The sequence below is a fragment of the Echeneis naucrates genome, chromosome 7 (genome assembly GCF_900963305.1).
Source record: "Echeneis naucrates chromosome 7, fEcheNa1.1, whole genome shotgun sequence".
NCBI lineage: Eukaryota > Metazoa > Chordata > Actinopteri > Carangiformes > Echeneidae > Echeneis > Echeneis naucrates.
In genome coordinates this window covers 16,036,753-16,056,023 of record NC_042517.1, presented here as the reverse complement: position 1 = coordinate 16,056,023, position 19,271 = coordinate 16,036,753, and the positions used below count along the sequence as shown (strand labels likewise).

Genomic DNA, 19,271 nt, shown 5'->3' with positions numbered 1-19,271 from the left:
GCGGGTGCAGCTGGTTGGTTTATTTCATTCATTTAGAGTCTGGAGGTGTTACTATACAAAATAACAACATTTTGTTAAATGGATGTTTCATCACAATTTTCTCATCCAATTCCTGTAGATGTGGGTGACAGATTAAGGACTGAGGTGCCGGGCCACCGTAAACCTCCAGAGCAGCTTGAAGTCTGTGAACCACCACCCCGGAGAGACGAACATTTCTTGTCTCATGATGCTGAGCTGGGTACAGATCTGGTCACAGCTCATGACTGAACAGTCCATCATGGAAGCAAAAACGCATTTACGCATCTTTATGTTTCACCACTAGTTTATTTACATTTTTCCGTTAATTTGTCACATACCTGCACCTTAAATGACTGTGCCGTTGCCCTGTGAATGGCCTTGTCACGCAGAAGGAAATGCACACCTTCACACTTTTTCCATTGCAATAAAGTGCCACTCGTCAGTACACATCTTTGATTCATTAACATTCTTTAAAAATTATATTTACAAACTTGTCTACTATCCAGCTCCTTACTCCAAAGGCCGTTTCTTCCTTGACACGAGTTTTCCAGACAGTGTCTCCTTTATTGTCCCCAATTAACAGTGTAATCTTTCACCTCAACCTCATCACAACTGTTTGTTTTCGACTCAGTTATGGTAAAGGAAACCCAATGACATTACACTTGGGAGTGTCATCCAAAGAGGCTGGTGTCCTGAACGTGCATGTGCTTGCCTTTTCAGACAGAGGGCAGTGTGCCATTACAGTCTGTAAAGAGTCAGTATGCCTACAGAGCCCTCGCACTGTGTAAAAATACATACATAACAATTTCAACAAAACAACCAGGAGTCTTGAGTGATTACTTCCTGTTGTCCTCATTGATAAGTCTGATCCTTTTATACATATTTGGACGTTGAACGAGTTTGTGACTGATGACATTCACCTCCTCACACTGATATGATCCTTATGGAAAATTCTTTGGCTGGGCCTCGTCTGTGTTTGACGGGTTCACTCCATAAAAACTGCTCTGCTCTCGTCCATACTGCCACACCAAATCAGACCCCACTGTTGAAATCTGGACCTGGCCTTGGTTTGTGGTTTGACAGGAGGACTGAGGAGGTCCAACATACTTAGGTGGACCAGACATCTGTTTGGACTCTGAATTTTGTGGTAAGAGCGGCTGGTCATGGTCATGCCCAGGTAGTGCAGCCAGCAGAGCAGCGGGGCCAAACGTGCAGGCCGGACCGTAGGCATTCTCCTGGTGATATCTGTAGAGGAAAAGACAAGAGGCTTGTTCCCTAATGTTTCTGTTAAGATTTCTTCCTCCCCTTTTCTCCAATTAGGATAAACTCTGCCCATGTCTCACCTGCAGGCTCGCATATTGTCACACATGGCTAGGTTGTGGGGGTCCCACAGAGAGAGCATCTTCTCCTGGGTGTTGTTGTTGTTGTTGTTCCTGCCTTTATGGCTGTAGCGAGACCTGTTGTCCTCATCATGTAGGGACTGCTCGTCCCATTGCCAAACATCTGGCTCCCTGTTCATAATTAGAGGAATTAAAACCCTAATGTTATTATTTTAGTTTTTAAATTCTAATAATTTTGTGTAATGCAATACACATCAGTGTATTCTAGCTGTTGATAATATTGATGATATTGTACTTAGACAGACTTGTAGACATAAGAATGTTTAGCTGATTATATGTTTGTTCTGTTAAATTTCAAAAAATGTTTGAGAATTTACATGAAAGCATTTCTACTTTTAAGCGAATTGTGCACTTCTTGCACCTCTTCCTGACTCTCACTCACATTTCCTGTTTCTTCTTTTTGTCTTCTTTGATGCAGTCAAGCAAACAGCAGGTGATGAAGGCCATGGACATCAGGAGGATTATGGCTGAGCTTACAACAGATGCCAAAACAGCTACACGGAAGCCATAGTCTTCATAGGGAGCCAGAGCTGGAGGGACACAGAGAGGAATTGACTACACAACCCCAATTATCATGCTTCAAAATACATGCAGAGCAGTTCCTTTTTTTGACTCAAGCTCCACAAATGCTATCACTTTGTTCAGGATTTACTGATAAAGTCTGCCATTAGTGCATCATTATTGTCTGACCAGAGGAGACTGAGAAAAAAGTAATTTTCCAACAAAATGAACTTGCAAGCTTATCACAGGAGGAAGAAAAACAAAGCAAAACATAAATTCCATTTTTGATATTTTTGGTTTCACTTATTCTCTCTCAAGATGACTGGCTCTGAAATATAATTAAGCTCCTACTGTCATTTTTTCCACTTTCCGACTGACTGAAATTCCACCTGCTTAAATTTGTCTCTCTTTACCTGCATTGGCATTAATATTCTGATTTACAGATCTTTAGCTACAAGCAAGAAATTATTTTGTTCAAAGGTGTTCCCATATAATGTAGAGCTTTAATTATTGCAAGCCAAATAGGTCCGCTAACTTAAGAGTTGCCATGTAAAATTGTCCATGGCCACAAAACTTATATATACATAATTCATTTATTCATTCATCTTCTACTGCTTATCCCTTTCGGGGGTGCGGGGCGAGGGCGGGGTACACCCTGGACGGGTCAAAAGTCCATCGCAGGGCCAACATACAGACTCCACAATGCAAACTTCACACAAAATGGCCCACGACCTTCTTGTTGTGGGGCATCTGTGCTAACCACTATGCTGCCGCTTATCACAATATGTTTTGGTTCTATTTAAGCTTGTCCAAGGTTAGGTTATGCAGGCTCTGCAGTTTCTACCAATAAAAGCATTTCGAATATTCAATATGTACACACAATTCACACACATAACGCATGAACTCTCCGTTTAATTTCGCTGCTTCTGCTTACGTTTGCAATAGGTCTCCCCCACCCAGTGGGTGCTGTTGGCGTCCAAGACACATTTCAACTCCTGTCCAACCAGTTTGTGTTTGGCTGGGCACTGCAGGGAAATGACCGTACCCACATTAGTGCCATTGCCCTGGATGATCTTCTGGGTGCCCAGGGGAGGCAGTGGCATGGGCGTACACTGAGCCTGGGGTTGGCCTAAAAGATAGAACCGATGGTGAGCTGGTTACAAATCAGATTGTGTGCAATGAAAAAACTGACTGTGATTGAATTATGCTGCAGATGTTAGATGTTTATTCATCAGGAGAAGTTCCCCTAAAGTCAGGATGCATGATAATTTATCGCATCTTCAACAGATATTTGGATTTACTGTGATGGTCAGACAACTAAGTATCCAACAAACCACAACAGCAATCCAAGGTGAACAATATGACCAACAAAGAAGAACGGAGCACTGCAGATGAGACTGAGAGAGGAATGGGACCGTCATTCCACAACCGTCAGCCTTGAACCCCTGCAGGGATGCACAGCACTGCGTGACAAAATATCGGCCCCCCCTACCCGTTGCTGTGCTGCATCGAATTCTGGCGGTATCGAAGCAGGAAAAGAGATAAATCACTAAACAAAACGCCTGCGAGGCTTGTGGAAACACACAGACCATCTGGAGCCCCCGCTCAACGACTGGTTATCATACAACCCAGCGCAGTACTCAGCGTATTCTAAGAGGTCTCAGAGGTCTGGCACAATGAATCTACAACATAAGTATCACTTCATCATGAGACATGTTGTTGGAATGCAAATAAACACAATGACATCAACTCTGTGATTTCCAACAGAACTGGGAGGGATAATGTCGGATGTGATTGGATCCAGGAAAAGCCCAACCCAGCTTGTTTGCTTAGGGAAACCTGCTCTTGGTGTCCTCCAAGAAATGTTACAGAGAATTTTTGGAAAATTCCTCTCTAGCTATAGCATAAAGAAAAATATAAGAAGATGGTGAGGCTGCATTTTTAAGAGAAGCATTCGGTGCACTTGGTGCCAGAAAAAAAGGGCCACAACCCAGCCAAAAGTTCATCGACAGACTCTGGGCCAGACACAACTGGGATAAATACTTCACTAAATGCCATTAGCATAAGCTCAGCACCATATCCAGGTTTATGTAACACCAGAGCCCACTTCGTGTCCGGTAAGCAGAAAGCATCCCTTTTATGTAACAAATGTGTGCACTATTAGTGTGTGTCTGTGTGCATGTGAGCTGCCCAGCTGTGCAACGTGTGAAGGAGCGTCCCCTCTCCATTTCCTCTTTTTCTGTTTGACACAGATAATGAAACCTTGAGGAAAAGTGAGGCTCACCAGCTTCAGCTTCAACTCTCCCACACATCATGCTTTGCATCGTAGGGTGTCAAATATGTTCAATTATTTCGATATTTACGTCTCATCAATACGAAATTTACTATTAAGCCTAAAGCAGTTAGGGCCTGTTAGGAAACTGCCACCACACTAATGCTCTTCTTAAAACAATGCACTGTTGCACAAGAGGAAATACAAGACTGTCATCAATAACACATGCATTCTGCACATGAGAATTTTGAGGTAAGTTTGAATAAGACCCACTACTTCTAGTCACAATCTCACTAAAGACGGTGTATCTGAAACCCTCCTTTGCTTGTTATGAATAGAATTGGAATAAGCGCAAAGTGCCAAACAAACGTCCGTCCCACACTCTTCCCACGCTCCGCACTCCTGCGTGAATCAGACGGAACCGCGCTTGTTATTTCCCATCTTACCCAAGTTATTCCGGACACCGTCGTTATCGCCGTTCGTAAAATCCCTCCTTGACACATCTGCTACTGACGCTGTTGAAACCGCTGACATGGTGGTGACAGACAGACGCCCCCACCCCCCACCGGGTCCTCTGCCCGCGCGTTGGGTCGCCCTTGCGCTGCGGTGATCCTCGGCGCCCGCCGCTGGGTAAACAAGCCGGGGCTCCGTGGCCGCTGTAGTCAGTCAGTCCGCCTGTCTGTCTGCTCTCCGCCGCTCAGAGTCCTCACGCAGTCGGTCCTCCCCGGCAGTCACTTATCGTAATGCCCTGGCGGGACAGCGCGCCGTCGCGCAAAGCGGATGAGCGCTCGAGTCGAGGGCGAAAAAGGAGACGAGGCGGTCGGCGGGGAGCTTGTTGACCGAGGCAAAAATGACTTTGTGGATTACATCAGGTCAGGTCAAGTTGGATATCAGCACTGCTCTTGGTGAGGGAGGAGAGTGATGAGCAACCAGCACTCTGTGGGCAGGATGTCGCACCGCTGGTGTAGAGCAGGATGTGCTGCTCCAGTCAGGGCTGTACGCAAAACTAACATCACAAGTGACGTGAAGTGAAGTGAAGTGAGCTTATGAATCCCGAGGACGTCAGAAAAACGAGAGGTTTTTGACTTGGCTAGTTACTGCACAGCTTGAGATTTGAATCGATGTGGATAGGAAAAGTGTGAGACAGAGATGGGGATCTTCCAGCTCAGATCTGGTCTGCATGGTTTGTGCGTCATTCAAAGGAATTCTGTTGAATGCACTTCGCACGGGGAAGATTTCAAAGTAAAACATAAAAACCGCTGTTGTTGAACGGTTTACGCACCTCTGACTCTTAAGTCAGCTCTCACTTCTCTTTCTGTGACACGCCTGTGGCGTGAAACCAACTAAGCCATTCACTTGTGCAATTCTCTTGTTTTACAAACCTTTTATGCTGTACGGATAAAAATAAGGCCAACGTTAGAATAAATTAGGGAAAAACACTTGATGTTTTTTTTTAAATATCCACTTTAGGAAATAAATACTTAAAGCTTAAAGCAGGTAAAAAAACTAAACAAAAACATTACAGTACAGACTAATATATATGCGTGTGTTCCTTTTTTCAGGTTGCCTTCACATCCAAAAGCAACACTGCTCTGTTTTTGGGGTTGTACAATGGTTCTAATGTCATTGAGGATTCTGTGCATGCATGAGGCAGTTTCTACTGTGTGTGATAAGTGTATCCGCAGGCACAGCTCTGTTCATCTGTGCACAACCTGCATGCACACCGGGAGCCTCTGTTCAGACAGTTTGCCTCATCATTCATGAATATATTAGCATAGCTGATTAGAGGACTTGAGAACCATGTGAATGCTTGAGAGCTATACAATATAATGGTTGTTGTGCCCTTTAATGTCATGGAGCGACACGGTTCTTAGGAGGCAGCTGCTTTTGCCCTACTTGTCAGCAATTTGCAGGGGCAAAGCAATTTTTCTAAAACTCATACATTTAAAATGTAACTTTTAACACAAGTTCAATTCCCAACATCGCACAGTTTTAGTGTTTGTTTCTACCAACATATTGTGACACCTCTTTGACGTAGGCCTGAGTGTCCACAGTGGTGACCCCTTTTGTGGCGATGAATTTGAACGTTTGAAACTGTTTTGCATTATCTTCACGTGGTCAAGGAGGAGGGAGAGGATGATGATGAAGAAGATGAACAGAGAGTTAGGGTATTAGGTCGTTTGAGAAATTTGTCTGCTCCAACAGATTTGGAGATAGTTGCTACAGCAACGGTTAATGTGTTCTGACATTCTCTCCGCCGGTACGGTTTGGACTGAACATCCTCCACTTTATTCTGTGCCCAGGCCTCCATGTTTCGTACCTGCTGCCATTCGGTTGACAACGACGAACTCTTTAATGGAGGCTGGGACGTTCGATTATGCCTCCATTTAAAAAAAAGGAGCCAAGCTGATATTGGTTACTTTAGCTTACCAAGAGGCACCAAAAATAATGCATCAACAAAATGTTCATACAAAGAAGTGGAATTCAGAAATATTGGCATTTTGTGATTAATCATACCTTCTGAAATGAGATAAAAGTCGGGCAAGGTCAGCGCCGCATGTTCACTCTGCCCCTGACACAATGGCTGTGCTTGAGGGACGGGGGAGGGGGGTGGTAATTAAGCAGAGCTGGAGGGGCAGCACCTCTCACTGCCACTGGCCTCATCAACACTGCAGCTAAAAGCGGGCCACATATGGCTAGAGGTTTGAGGTGGAGGAGACTGAAGGTGCCTTCTCTAAATGTGTCCTTGGTTAGTTTCCAATGTGAAAAAACAAACATCCCGTGAGATCTCAGTGCGCATCGCTGGACCATCCAGCACCAACAATATGTTGAGCATCTAAAGCTCACAGAGGATCACTATTACACGTCTGAGTCATCAAACAAAAAGGAAAAAAAAAAAACAAGTTTGATATGTAATGGCTGAAACTTGCGTGTTAGAATGAAATACTTCCTGGGGGCCGTGCGATTAAGGATGTAAATCTAAGAGACGCATGTGCTTGACATCCATTGTCAAATTAAGTAGCAACCAGTTCCTAAATGACAACTCCATTTTCTCTCTCTTTCGTTTGCACATTGGTGATCTATCCATGACGTTCTCAACATCTCTCTCTCCCTATTCTGTGTCTGTATTCACTGAACAAATCACTTTTTCAGGCTGCTTATGGCCACCAGTGACTAGGCCTCTCCATAAATCCACACCTCTATATATTTGCTGAGAATGGGAGTGAAAAGAAGAGACAGAATGAGAGAGAGGGAGAGTGGAAGTGAGAGAAATAAAAGGCAACGCCCGTAGGAAATGGGTGGCAGGACAGAAGAATGAGACTTTTGGAGGAAAGTGCGTTGATCAAGCATTTCTTTGCCACATTACTAAGTGAAATGTGCACTGCTTACAAGAGGCAAGAGGTTACATACGCAGAGTCTCTCAGACACAACAAAGGATGAGAGACAGCATTAATGTACTGGTACTGCTGCGTGGAGGAAGCCAGCTATATGTAGATTTAATGTGAGATTTGTTGAATAAAGCAGAAAGAGGGGTTCACTTTAACATCCATTTCAAAAGGATGCAGAATTTCGCTAAAGTGAAAGTGCAAAGTATAAAATGCCGGGACTGACACTGAGACAGTGCTTAAGCTGCATTCGGCTCACACTAAACAACATTCGATAACACCAGCCATTTTATCTGTGACAAATTTTAAACCGTAACATTGCTGTTCTGTCTGTATCTGTGATATCTTGCTTTCAGACTTATTGACAAACCATCATTTTTTAATATATTGTCAGGGAAACTAATCGTTGAGAAGAGGACTAGAATTAAGCGAAGTGGTGGATCACCTGACATTTTCATTTCCACAGAAATGTATCTTTGATTGGTAAACCTACTTATCCTTATCCCCAACAGAAAGATAAGTTGGACCAGTCAGATGTTACGTCAATCCCAACTCTGCAACACCTTATATGTCATCCTGCACCCTGTCTCCTCTGCTCCTCTGTTGCTAGAGAGGAAGAAAATAGTGATCAAAGTGAGCAAAGAGGGAGAAATTCAATGAAAGAACGAAACACCAACTTCAATGTGTCACAACTACCTTACCTTAAATACCTTAGCTGCTTGCACATCCATGTGTGCCAAAAAATTTTAATACGAAAAGTGCAACCAGGGATGAGGCCCACTGGACCTGGTGCTGAAGACAACACATCAAATAAAGGATAAAGGGGAGTTATGGAGGGTATTGATGTATAGTCAGTCCTTCAGCCGATTGGGCTCAGAGCCCCTCCAGTTTGTAAAAGCAGCCATGATTACCAGCTTAGAAACCAAGTGGTGCTAAAAAGAAAAGAACAACATCAAAAAAAGCTTTACCCCAAAACTTTTGACTGAGTTTCATGAGCTGAGATATCCAGAGGGGCAAATGCTAAAAATGAAAAACGGATATGGGCACATGCCAAAAGATTTTGAAGCAACATACATCAACATGACTCATAGTATAACCAGCTGAATTATGGTGAGCCACATTTAAACACATCATACAACAAGTAACATAATAGTATATTGTTGATTATCAGCTGTTGAATGTCCAGAGTAGCAATAAGTGGATGGACTTGCCAATCATCTTTACCTTTTCTTCTTGTCCACACTGCTGATCCACGATCTAAATATTTATTTCTACAAGTACAAAAGTAATGTAATCAATAACAATATAATGTACTTTCATCGTCTGACTATTTGTACAAGAATATTTTTTGATCAAGGCAGAGAACTTCTTTGATACTACAGTGAAACTTCACACCTACCTGTGCCGTAAGTGCCTCCACTTCACATGTCCAGAAAGAGGAGAAGCCTACGTGCCTCATTAGCTGAAAGGATGTGTAAGATAAACGCTCACCCAGAATAAATACCCCCCACCACTCATTGGCCATATGCGGCATTGATTCATTTCTTTAATTGTTAAGCTGTCATAGAGATGTTACTTTTTCATTTTACGCCGGATTGGGTGAACACTTCGCACAGCTGGTCCCACTAAAACTGTGCTGAGGAACTGACTGTCGACACAGACTTTTATTGTCTTGCATACAAATAGCACTTAATAGACAATTAAACCTCTTGTCAATCATGCTTATTCCCTTTTAAATGTATTCAGTAATCAGTTTATGGCTTGGCTTGGAATTACAAAAATTAGGGAATGAGACCAATGCTTCAGTGAATAGTTCCACATTGCAACATTAAGAAAACTTTCAATCTGCAGATGATTTTGGTGAAGAAGTTCTCTGCCATTATGTGTGCATTGCAGTAATTGTCCTTTTCCTTTGGCTGCATCTACCCAAATCATGACAGTCACCACCTATGGGGTTATCATCATTTAACGTGTGACAAATGAAAAAGATGTGTCTGTAAAACATCTTCTTGTAAAGTCAGTCTTTGGGATGGTGCGCTCACGACCCAGATTTAGATCTTTGTTCATTGTAGCTCAGCAGTTCAGTTTTGCATTAACTGAAGATTTTTACTTTTTCCATAGCAAGGTTTTCAAAGTTATTGTAAAACTTGACCGACCAGAAAATGACGAAGCACATGATGCAGAAAGAGTTCACAAACAACCCATGATAATCGAAAAAGACCATCTAACTAAACAACTGGCGTGTCATGAAATTTGGGTTAAATTAGCTGCCATCTTGCCTTAACGCTACTGTTGTACACAAAAGTTTAGCATTACAGCTACAACTCCCTAAAACTCCAAGAAAGACCGTGCAGGTCATACTCACCTGCTCCTGCAGCAGCTGAGCTGTCAGCTGGTGGCTAATGGCTAGCTCGACTGGTGATGGGTCGTTCGTGAACGATCCGTTCATTTTGAACTCATCTTTCGTATGACTCGGGGGTAACAAGTCATCTCAGTGGGTGATTCGTTCTTTTTTCCCTGGTCCGCACATGCGCACCACAGGCTCAGATTCGGTCACGAATAGGTCTTTCTTCCGCATATTCTCTGTGTAGGAATGGCTGATTCGTTCACGACTGATAAAATAGGGTCTCCGAGTCCGCTGCACAGGCTCAGTGTAGAAATGAGTGATTCATTCAGGACTCATAACTATGGCTCTTTGGATCTTTCGTTCATTACTCACATAGTTACAGCAGTAACATGACCAAAGCTGTCTCTAGTCTGTGGAGGGGGGTGGGTTCTGATCTCTGGAGGGGCCCGGTCTGTGAAAGGATCCAGTCTCTTGGGGGAGGGTCTGGTCTAGTCTCTAGTCAGGTCCAGTCTCTGGAGGGCTCTGGTTTAGTTTCTTGTCTCTGGGGGGGTCAGGGGTCTGGTCTGTGGCGGTATCACACCAAGTCAGTCAGCGTGTGATCAGATAATCCATCTATCTACCGCTTTTCCGTGCTGCAGCCCAGTCCATTGCTCACACTACGGTTACTACACACTTTGTTGATTGATAGACAGTGAACTTATGCTTAGCTAAGAATTCAACCTCTTTTCTCTTTCCCTAAACTGTTCAGACGATTCTGTAGCCCCACTAATCTAATTAAACGATTAGCAATATCCTCTAGTTCTCTCGCTCCACTCTCTCTCCTCCTTCTCCTTCTCCTCTCCTGTTCCGTGTGCTACACGTCTAGTTCCTCCTCTGTCTCCTTTTATGACATTACTTCTTGTCATAGATGCAGGACGATGACAGAGAATTAGTGAGTTAGAGCCGGGCTAGCCCAGTTTATGTGCCAGTGCAGCTAGCCACACCCCCCCAGAGCACCTCTTTGGGCAGCTGAGAGTTTCCTCCCCCCCGGAGCAGCCGGGATCTAGTCAGGGCGGCTGGGCGACCGTCCGGGACAAGAGGCACAGGCGTAGATGTTCAGTGGTCTTCATTTCCAGTCAACATTTTGCTTGTTTGTTTGTCTTTTTATCCTTATTCCACCTCACGTTTTAAATGCACTTTTGGCAAGTAACTCATCCTGAAATGACTGTTGTTATTCCAAATGACTTTCTCTTCTTTGTTTCAGTGAGCTTTAAACGCTGCCACAGCCATGTCATTCCACAGTGCTCCATACAAGTTGTTGATGAGATGTTAGATGTTCTGTATAATAGGATATTCAGTTCTGGTGTTTTACAACATCATTTGTTCAATGGCCCAGAGGAGACATTGCCATGTTATGGATGGCTTTTTGTTCAGTGTATGTGTGAGCAAGTTCCCATGCATTTGCATATTTGTCAGAATGAAACAGATGTGAAGCTGAGGGGAATACATTAATACTAAGTTGACTTGAGAATGAATACGGAAATACTCTATTGTACCGTGAAATAGTGCTGATATGTTTTGCGAGAGAGTGTTACTAAAGGGATTTGAGGGAAAGCCAAAGCCATGGGTGCTCGGACAAGTGGAACCATGGATTATCTAGTTCTGGACGTTCATTTAAATAGACTTCAAATCATCATAATCATTAACCCAGCTTAATGATTTCTTATTAATTTACGAAGATAGAATGAGCACCCTCTCCGGTGGCTGTGAATGTGAATGTAATTTCTTCTTTTTTACATCCTGTTGGTGTGAATGATGTTTCCAGGGATACATTGTTACTATTGCCCCATTCATCATCACCTGGAAAACCTCTATCATGTACCTTCAGACCTTCACATTTCCCCACGGTGCAGATTTATGTTTTAATTTTTGTTTCAGCAAGGAGCCCTGATAATACAACTGATATGAAACTGTACTTGACGTGTGTCTAAGATTTATCTAAGATCTGAAAATTTGTCGGTTAAAGGGGGAAAATATAACCAAGCATATGCTCAGTGCATTTTGTGCCTTTGAGTGGTTAGAGAAACATGGCTTCTGGTTACAAAACGGTCTGACATTACAGACACAGACACAAGTAAATGAAGCTTCATATAAGCAAGCAAGAGTGAAAAACACAACACAGGCAGGAAACTGCTGCAGCCACATCCTTTACAGGAATAGAGAAGTGTCTGCTTCACTACTGATTGCAGTATCTACATTTATGTGTAGGTGTTGCAGCAGTTATGATGGCAAGGGAAGTGTGATGCAACGCAGCCAACATAAAACAAGTTGAATCAGAAAGATTTATCTGCTGTTATATTGTATATATTTTAGAACCTGCCTCAAGCAACTTAATATTCGACCGAGGTGGAGATGGTTTAAGGCTTCTTAGTGACAAAATGGTAGCCAAATGGGAAGCTGGCGCTGGGGTGGCCATGCAGCAGGTGGGGGGGAGTGGCTGGACATGAAGGCAGGGTGGTTGGTGGATTGGGCACCATAGAGGATCGTAAGCACAAAGAGACATAGGGAAGTACGCTACCTCTTATTAATGAAGCCAGGGACCAAGAGAGGGAGGGGACAACCACAAATAAACAAAAGGGGAAGGGGACACAAAGGGGAAAAGGAGCAAACATATTAAGATTCTTGTTTTGTAAATACATTTTAGAAGCATATATAACGATCCAGTATCAGTTTCTCATCGTGTTCAAAGCCTTCATGCTTATTCCAACGCGTTGGCAAAGTCAGAAAACAGCTGAGTTCATGTGAATGTGAGAAGAGAAGAGAGAAGAAAAGTAAGAGTGTATTAAAGCGAAGGTGGTAATTTGTTCTTCCTCTTTTTCCCACATAGGTGGGTCAGCAGGGGTTTTAAAATGATTCTGGGCGACACAGATGCACAAACACACACACAAACAGCTGGTAAGAGGCTTATGTTCCAGTGGCATCTACAGCTCTCCCATTAAACCTTTCTGCTCCACTCTTATAGTACAACAACTAGCACAGAATCGAAGCTTTCACCCGAAGCCATGGACAAATGATCTTGATCAGAAATCTTCTGCTTGTCTTTGGCTTTTACCTACAACTGTTTTCTGTTACCTTTCTGGCGACCGTAACGGTTCAGTACAATCAACCTTTTAAAGGGATCTGTGCCCTCGATGAATCGAGTCATTAAAGGAAGCCTTGAGGGTTATGATGGAGGTCAAGTTGACAAGTCAGCTGTTACTGGCACACAAGAAGACCCAGGAGCCAGAAAGAGAGGTGTGAGACTTAGGTGCCGAAAAAAAACAAAACAAATAAATAAATAAATAAAATGTACAGCTGCATTGCCCAACCACAACACACTCCCTCTTACAAATGACTCAGAACAGGCAAAACTTCCTGTTCGTAAACCTCAGTCTCAGACCCTCAATTCCACCACTGAAACAATTGAAAAGATTTCCTCAGACACATTTTCAAAAGAGAAAAAAGTCAAACAACAACGCTGCGCTGGGGGTTTTAGAGGAGTGGACTCTGGAGAGATGAGAGCTTATCTCAGCATGATCTCTGTCCTCCAGTAGACACAGTACCCACTGTACTCCACTTGCTATGTACAGCATGTAAAACTGTGACAGAAGGAAGCAGTCAGCAGTTTGTCTCTACCTCTGCACCACAGCTCACGGCTCCACTGAGCCACCAGCCTTCCACTTTATCATTTTGACACTTAGTGTTGACTTGCTAAATAAAGAAGTTATGGTTCATACCAACTATCAATATCCCTCCTCTCTCCTTTTCTTGTAAATGCACTTTGAGGTTTATGCCTCCAAAAACTGCAAAAACAGCGTAATGACTTTGGAGAGAGAACAAGGGGAGGGAAGACGAAACTGAATGAAATCAAGATGTAGCCACATGTCCTTAAGGCAGCTGCTACAGCTTCTCTACACCAATTTGGACCTCTTCTAAGAATACGTACATGTTGTTTTAATGAATAGAATGAACTCAGCCATGGTGCAGCACAGCGGCATTGTGGTTAGTGCTGCTGCCCAACAACAAAAACCTTGCAGGTTCGGTTCCCGGGCCTGGAGCTTTTCTGTGTGGAGTTCTTGCCTGGGTTTCCTCCCACCGTCTAAAGACGCGCACATTTCGGCTAACTGGCGACTCTAAATTGTCCGTAGTTCTGAGTGCGAGTGTGACTGTGTGTTGGCCCTGTGATGGACTGCTGGCCTGTCCAGGGTGTACCCCGCCCTCACCCAGTGTGAGCTGGGACCGGCTCCAGCACCCCCTGTGACCCGGAAACAGATAAGCGGCAGAAGATGAATGAGTGAACTCAGCCATGCAGTTCAAATGCTCAACCGTCTTGATAATGGATTTCTGTAACCTGTGTCTCTCCTTTCTTTGCATCTGTCTAGTCCTTTGAGGTTGGAGGGGGGTGATAAATGAACTGATGCAAAGTTTAAAGCATGGATTATCCAACCATCGCACCGGGCACATTGAACTGAGTGGTAAATTGCATACGAAAGATGCAAACACAGATTAACTTACATTAACTGAAATAAATGTATATTTTCTCTTTATCTACACTCAAAAATGATCAGATTCAGTTGTGTGATCCACAAAAACCAAGAATCTGGAGTCATCATCCTCTGATAGCAGTTTGATCTTAAAGGGCTCTGCTTGCATTGCTTTCAATGTTGAGAAGTTTTCGTAAGTGACTTTAGTACAGAGTTCCAGTGCTGTTCTCATGGTGACAGCTGGCTATACTGCTGCACACAGCAGGCAAAGGCAGTTTACTTGACTTCATGTCGATAAAGGCCTTTGTTCCCACCGTTTGAGCCATCTTGCTCAGCAGTCTGAATCCATATAAAAACACTCACAAACACTTGTGCTCATATGCCCAAAAAAACATACAGAGCCCACACAATATGATAGCAGATAAGAAGTGACCATGAAAAAATGTAAACACAGGGACGAAAAGAAAGAAAAAAGAAATTTTAGCTAAATCTTAACTTAAATCTTGTTCTGCAGTCAATAAAATCTAATAACTTTGGCTGATTATTTCGATTGCGACACCATAAAATGCCATTTCTCTCATAATGACTTATAAGCTTGGTGACCGCATTTTTTCGGCTCAGGCCAATTTTCAAATTTGCCTAGCAATTTGGTTTAACACCTCCAAAACCAGTGTTATTTCCAACAGCTTTATGTGATAAATTAACAAAAATAAAAACTTTTATTTTAAACACAAGCATTGTAACATCTTTGCCATTTGCGTCTGCTTTTAAATCCCGACATGCCACATGACATCCTGACACAGCCTCTAATTTGGTTGCTGTGGGCTACATGTATGAGAAAATAAGCTGGGCTGGAGAAAATAAGGTGAAGGCTTCCCCTCGTCTAATTTGTGAATGAGATTATTCTTTAAATGCAGATATCTCTAGATCACAATTTAACAAATTTGTTACCCCGAGATAACAAACTGATGGTTGTTCGATTTACCGTCTCTCTCATTCAGAACCAACAAATCAGCTGAAGCGAAGACGGACTGATCTGTGTCTACAGTAAATTAACAAATGCCAGCATGCAAGCGGCTTGAAAGAACATGTCTGATATCTGTTTAGCATTTAGCATGTTAGCGTCATTGTTGTGAGTATGTTAGCATACCGATGTTAATGAAGGTGATAAAGCGTTAGTGTGCTGAAGTCCAGGCCTGCCGAGAGACTAAATAAAGTTAGATGGCTCTGAAATGAAAATTAAATTTTCAGGGCCAAGTAAATATGGAAATTTGAGCACAATAATGACCAACAACATCTTTTTTTTTTATCTGTTTCCTTACACACTTATTATTATTTATAATGAACTTCTCACTCATGTGCTATTATCAGTCATGACTGATAACACAAACAGAAGTAAAACCTGGGAGCAAACATGAAGGAAAGGAACTAAAGCTACCTTATAGCAATCCGAGATGGTGTTGAAACATCATTTACAGACATGTTTTTGCAATAAATACAGTAGTTTCTGTGCAACATTGATCATCTTACATTCCATCATATTAGTTCAAATATCTAAGATGATTTCGAATGCTGTTTGGCATTTGAAATCAGCGCTAGAAAAAAAGAAGAAAATCAGAACAGAAAGATCTGCTTGAAAAGTGTGGTGCTAAAGGAACCACAACATCTGTTTATTGATGATACGCTTGACTGCTTTTCCACTGTGCACAAACCATGTTTATAACACTCAACGCTGACTCTGCTTACAGTACGACAAGAATGAATTCTGGAGCATAAAAAGGACAAGATTTCAAAGCACGGTACATAAATATGAGTGATTTTACATGCACAAAGAGATCCAATGAATTGTCTGGGTTTTTTTTTTTTTGTTTGTTTTCTTTTTGTTTTTTTTTGCTTAAAGGCTGGTGCTGATAGGAGCAGTGTACAGGGGGAAAGGCAGAAGAAACAGTTTTACAGTACAGTACTTGGTTTCCATCACAACACCAAAGGGAGACAAGCAGACAAATGGTTTCTATGCTTAGAAAGAGAGAAAAAGTACACAGAAAGGATTTATTTTCTAATTCATTTCCCAATCTGCAGCACAGGGTCAGAATTGAGGTCATGTGATCCCCTTCTGGCTGCATACTCTCATGTGGATGAGTCACAATAACGAGAGTGGAAACGTACTGGATCAGAGGTGTCATGGTCCCAAGACAATAGCAGGAGGGAGTTATTGCCAGTTTGGGAGAAAAAAAGTATGAGTTGGGGGTCAGTAGAATGGGAGCTGACAGTGGGAGCATCAGGTGGCCAGCCACAAGTGTACACATCTCTGTGTTTTTTTTTTTTTTAAGTTAAAATTTTTTCTTTGTTTCCTTACATCGTACTATAGTATACATACTGTACAATACCCACTGAACCGCCACTGTGTCCCCGTACAGGACTGAAGAGAACAGACAGGTGCCACAGGTGTCTTACGCTAACATTCAATACTTAATAAACATGAAACTGGGCTCACATTCAAACACACACACTCACACACACACATTCACACGTATGGAAACACAAACATATCGAAGTTAATGCTTCACAACACAGTCAGATAATGTACAAGAAACTTCATCTTTAAAAAAACAAACAATAAAATAATAATCATACAGGAACCTTACTTCAGCTATATTACAAATAAAACATGAATTCTTCAGAGAGATTCTACTGCTGTTGAAAAGGGAGGGGCATACCGAACCCTAACTACACATACATACAGTGGCAATGGTGGCATAATGGTGTAGTTTTTGTTCCAGAGAGGCAGAAAGATGGGAAGTAGAGGGAGAGGAGGCTGTGAGGTGATGAAGATAAGAATGAAGTGGCATAGGAAGGATTGAGTGGTCCTTTCAAAAGTAAATAAAACAAAAAGTGCCAAGGTAAAGTGAATTCAAGTAATGTGTGCTCTATACACAGGAGAGGGAGGGAGGGAGGAACGGGGGGAGGGAGGGGGCGCGAGTCCTTTGGCTCTAACCTGGCCACTACTGGCTCTTTCTGTGTTCACTCAGGCTCGTTGATGCATCTGTGGGTGTTTCTCCGCGGGCAGCTTTGGAAAGGACGTCCAACCACTTGGCGTGAACTTCTGCATCTTGGGCACTTAACAGCAAAGTTTGCTGGGTGTGACTGAGCCTGAGTGCATGTTTGATCTCTGGCTTCTCGGCTGCCGTTGACGGGATCACGCTCACCTTGAACCCAGGAAGAGGCACCACCTTTGCTCCCTTGGAGTCCTACAAAGACCAATTGGAATGAATCTAGTGGTATTGAAATGTTTATGACCTTTTCATGAAGGTGATATACACTAAATACAACCATCAGACCGTTTCTTCATTTTACATTACATACATTCCACCAGGCATGTATATTAAACCCTGTTCTCCTCCCTCCTTTCACTCTTTTTCTGTATAATCAGGGAATGCTCATCCAACTCCCATTAATCCTAATCTTTGGAATGGCGGCTTTCTGCAGTGGGATTGGGACATTAGTCTTAGAAATGAAACCCAGGGAGGCTTTAACAGACTGGCTTCCCTTCTGTGCTCTAACCCCATCACACTATGATATGAATGACATGAATGTATTAAGGTATTTTGTTTAATTTAAGCAATCCAGATCAGTCAGATTCAATTCAGATCCTAGATTTCAAGGAGTTACAGTAAATCCAAAGAGATGCTTCTTCTGGTCAGCGCAAAGCAAAACCCAGGCAGATCGAGCTGCGTCGTCACTGACGGTTGCTATACCTGCGCGCAGATTCAGGGCAACCAAATCCTCCTGGCCCAAATCTACAGAGCGCAGACAGTGCTCAGACAACCTGGCACAGGCAGGATTGGCTAGATCTGATTTACACACACTTGGGGATGTGAGCTGGTGCTGCGCTGCACAGAAGTCCAGCTTCAAAAAGAAGAAGCAGACAGTATGTATAGGAAGATGCAGCAGAGGATCACCAAAGTGATGGCCTAAGCACAACAGGCGAGTGGCCACACGGGGGAACATTAGTAATGCTCGTTGTCCTTTATTTACAGAATGCTGAACAGGGGGGCCATGTATGATAACCTTATGTATTGTAAGGGGTCACTACATCGAGAAATTAGGGGTGGAGTATTAATAAAGTATAGAATCCTCAAACTGATGGAAAGGTATACTTTGTAACCAACATCTGGATCATCACGTGAATTTGTGTGTGCGTGTTGAAATCTTACTTGTCCATTGCTCTGTAAGTACAGCACCAGTGGCTCGGCCTTGGTGACAGCCACCCAAGTCTTGTTCCAGTTCATCCCTTTCTCCTGCACTTGGAGGTGGCCACATAGTAAGCAGTTCTCCCCTGTTAGGGAAGTCTGTCTCTGAAGACACACAATAATTCAGAAGTATACGTTAGGGGTCCCACCTCTGATCAGTGATTAGTGCACTGTATAAGTAAATACAGAATAACACTGTTATTATAGATTCTTTTTAACATTATGTACAGTAAATATTCTGCTTATTAGAATCGTTACTGCTCATGATTTGAGTAAACGTGGTTCAAATGCATCTGTATCGTGTGCTGAAGATAAGATTTTAATGAGTAAATGATGGCAGATGTTCTCATGTGGTTGATCATTACATAATGTAATGTAATGTAGGACAGTGAGATTTGAACATGGACAAGTGTTCAAGCTCCTGCTGCCCTTTGTCTCACCCTTGCTTGGTCTCCGGCTCCCCCATGTGGAGACTAATCTCACCACAGAGGACATTTTCTTCTCTCTATTGGAGAGCCATGCCATTTAGACACTGGGCTGAATGAATCTATGCTCAATCATCTGAAAATTTCAAGGGTATATATAAACAGCGGCA

General features: G+C 42.8%; 2 protein-coding genes across 2 annotated transcripts in view; both read right to left on the bottom strand.

Moving 5' to 3' along the window:
* Positions 1-5: 5 nt before the first annotated feature.
* On the bottom strand, positions 6-5,266 carry susd3 (sushi domain containing 3). The gene is made up of 5 exons (XM_029506717.1): positions 4,638-5,266; positions 2,854-3,048; positions 1,801-1,948; positions 1,362-1,529; positions 6-1,263 (listed from the first exon to the last, which is right to left on the bottom strand). The coding sequence occupies exons 1-5, from the start codon at positions 4,723-4,725 to the stop codon at positions 960-962; spliced, it is 903 nt and encodes a 300-aa protein (XP_029362577.1). The 5' UTR covers positions 4,726-5,266; the 3' UTR covers positions 6-959.
* A 10,986-nt stretch (positions 5,267-16,252) lies between these two features.
* fgd (faciogenital dysplasia) overlaps positions 16,253-19,271 on the bottom strand; it is a 48,837-nt gene continuing 45,818 nt past the window's right edge. The window contains exons 18-19 of the mRNA XM_029506236.1: positions 18,641-18,781; positions 16,253-17,674 (exon numbers count right to left, since the gene is read on the bottom strand). Coding sequence (XP_029362096.1) covers positions 17,429-17,674; positions 18,641-18,781 — 387 coding nt within the window. The 3' untranslated portion in view covers positions 16,253-17,428. The remainder of the gene's footprint in view (positions 17,675-18,640; positions 18,782-19,271) is intronic.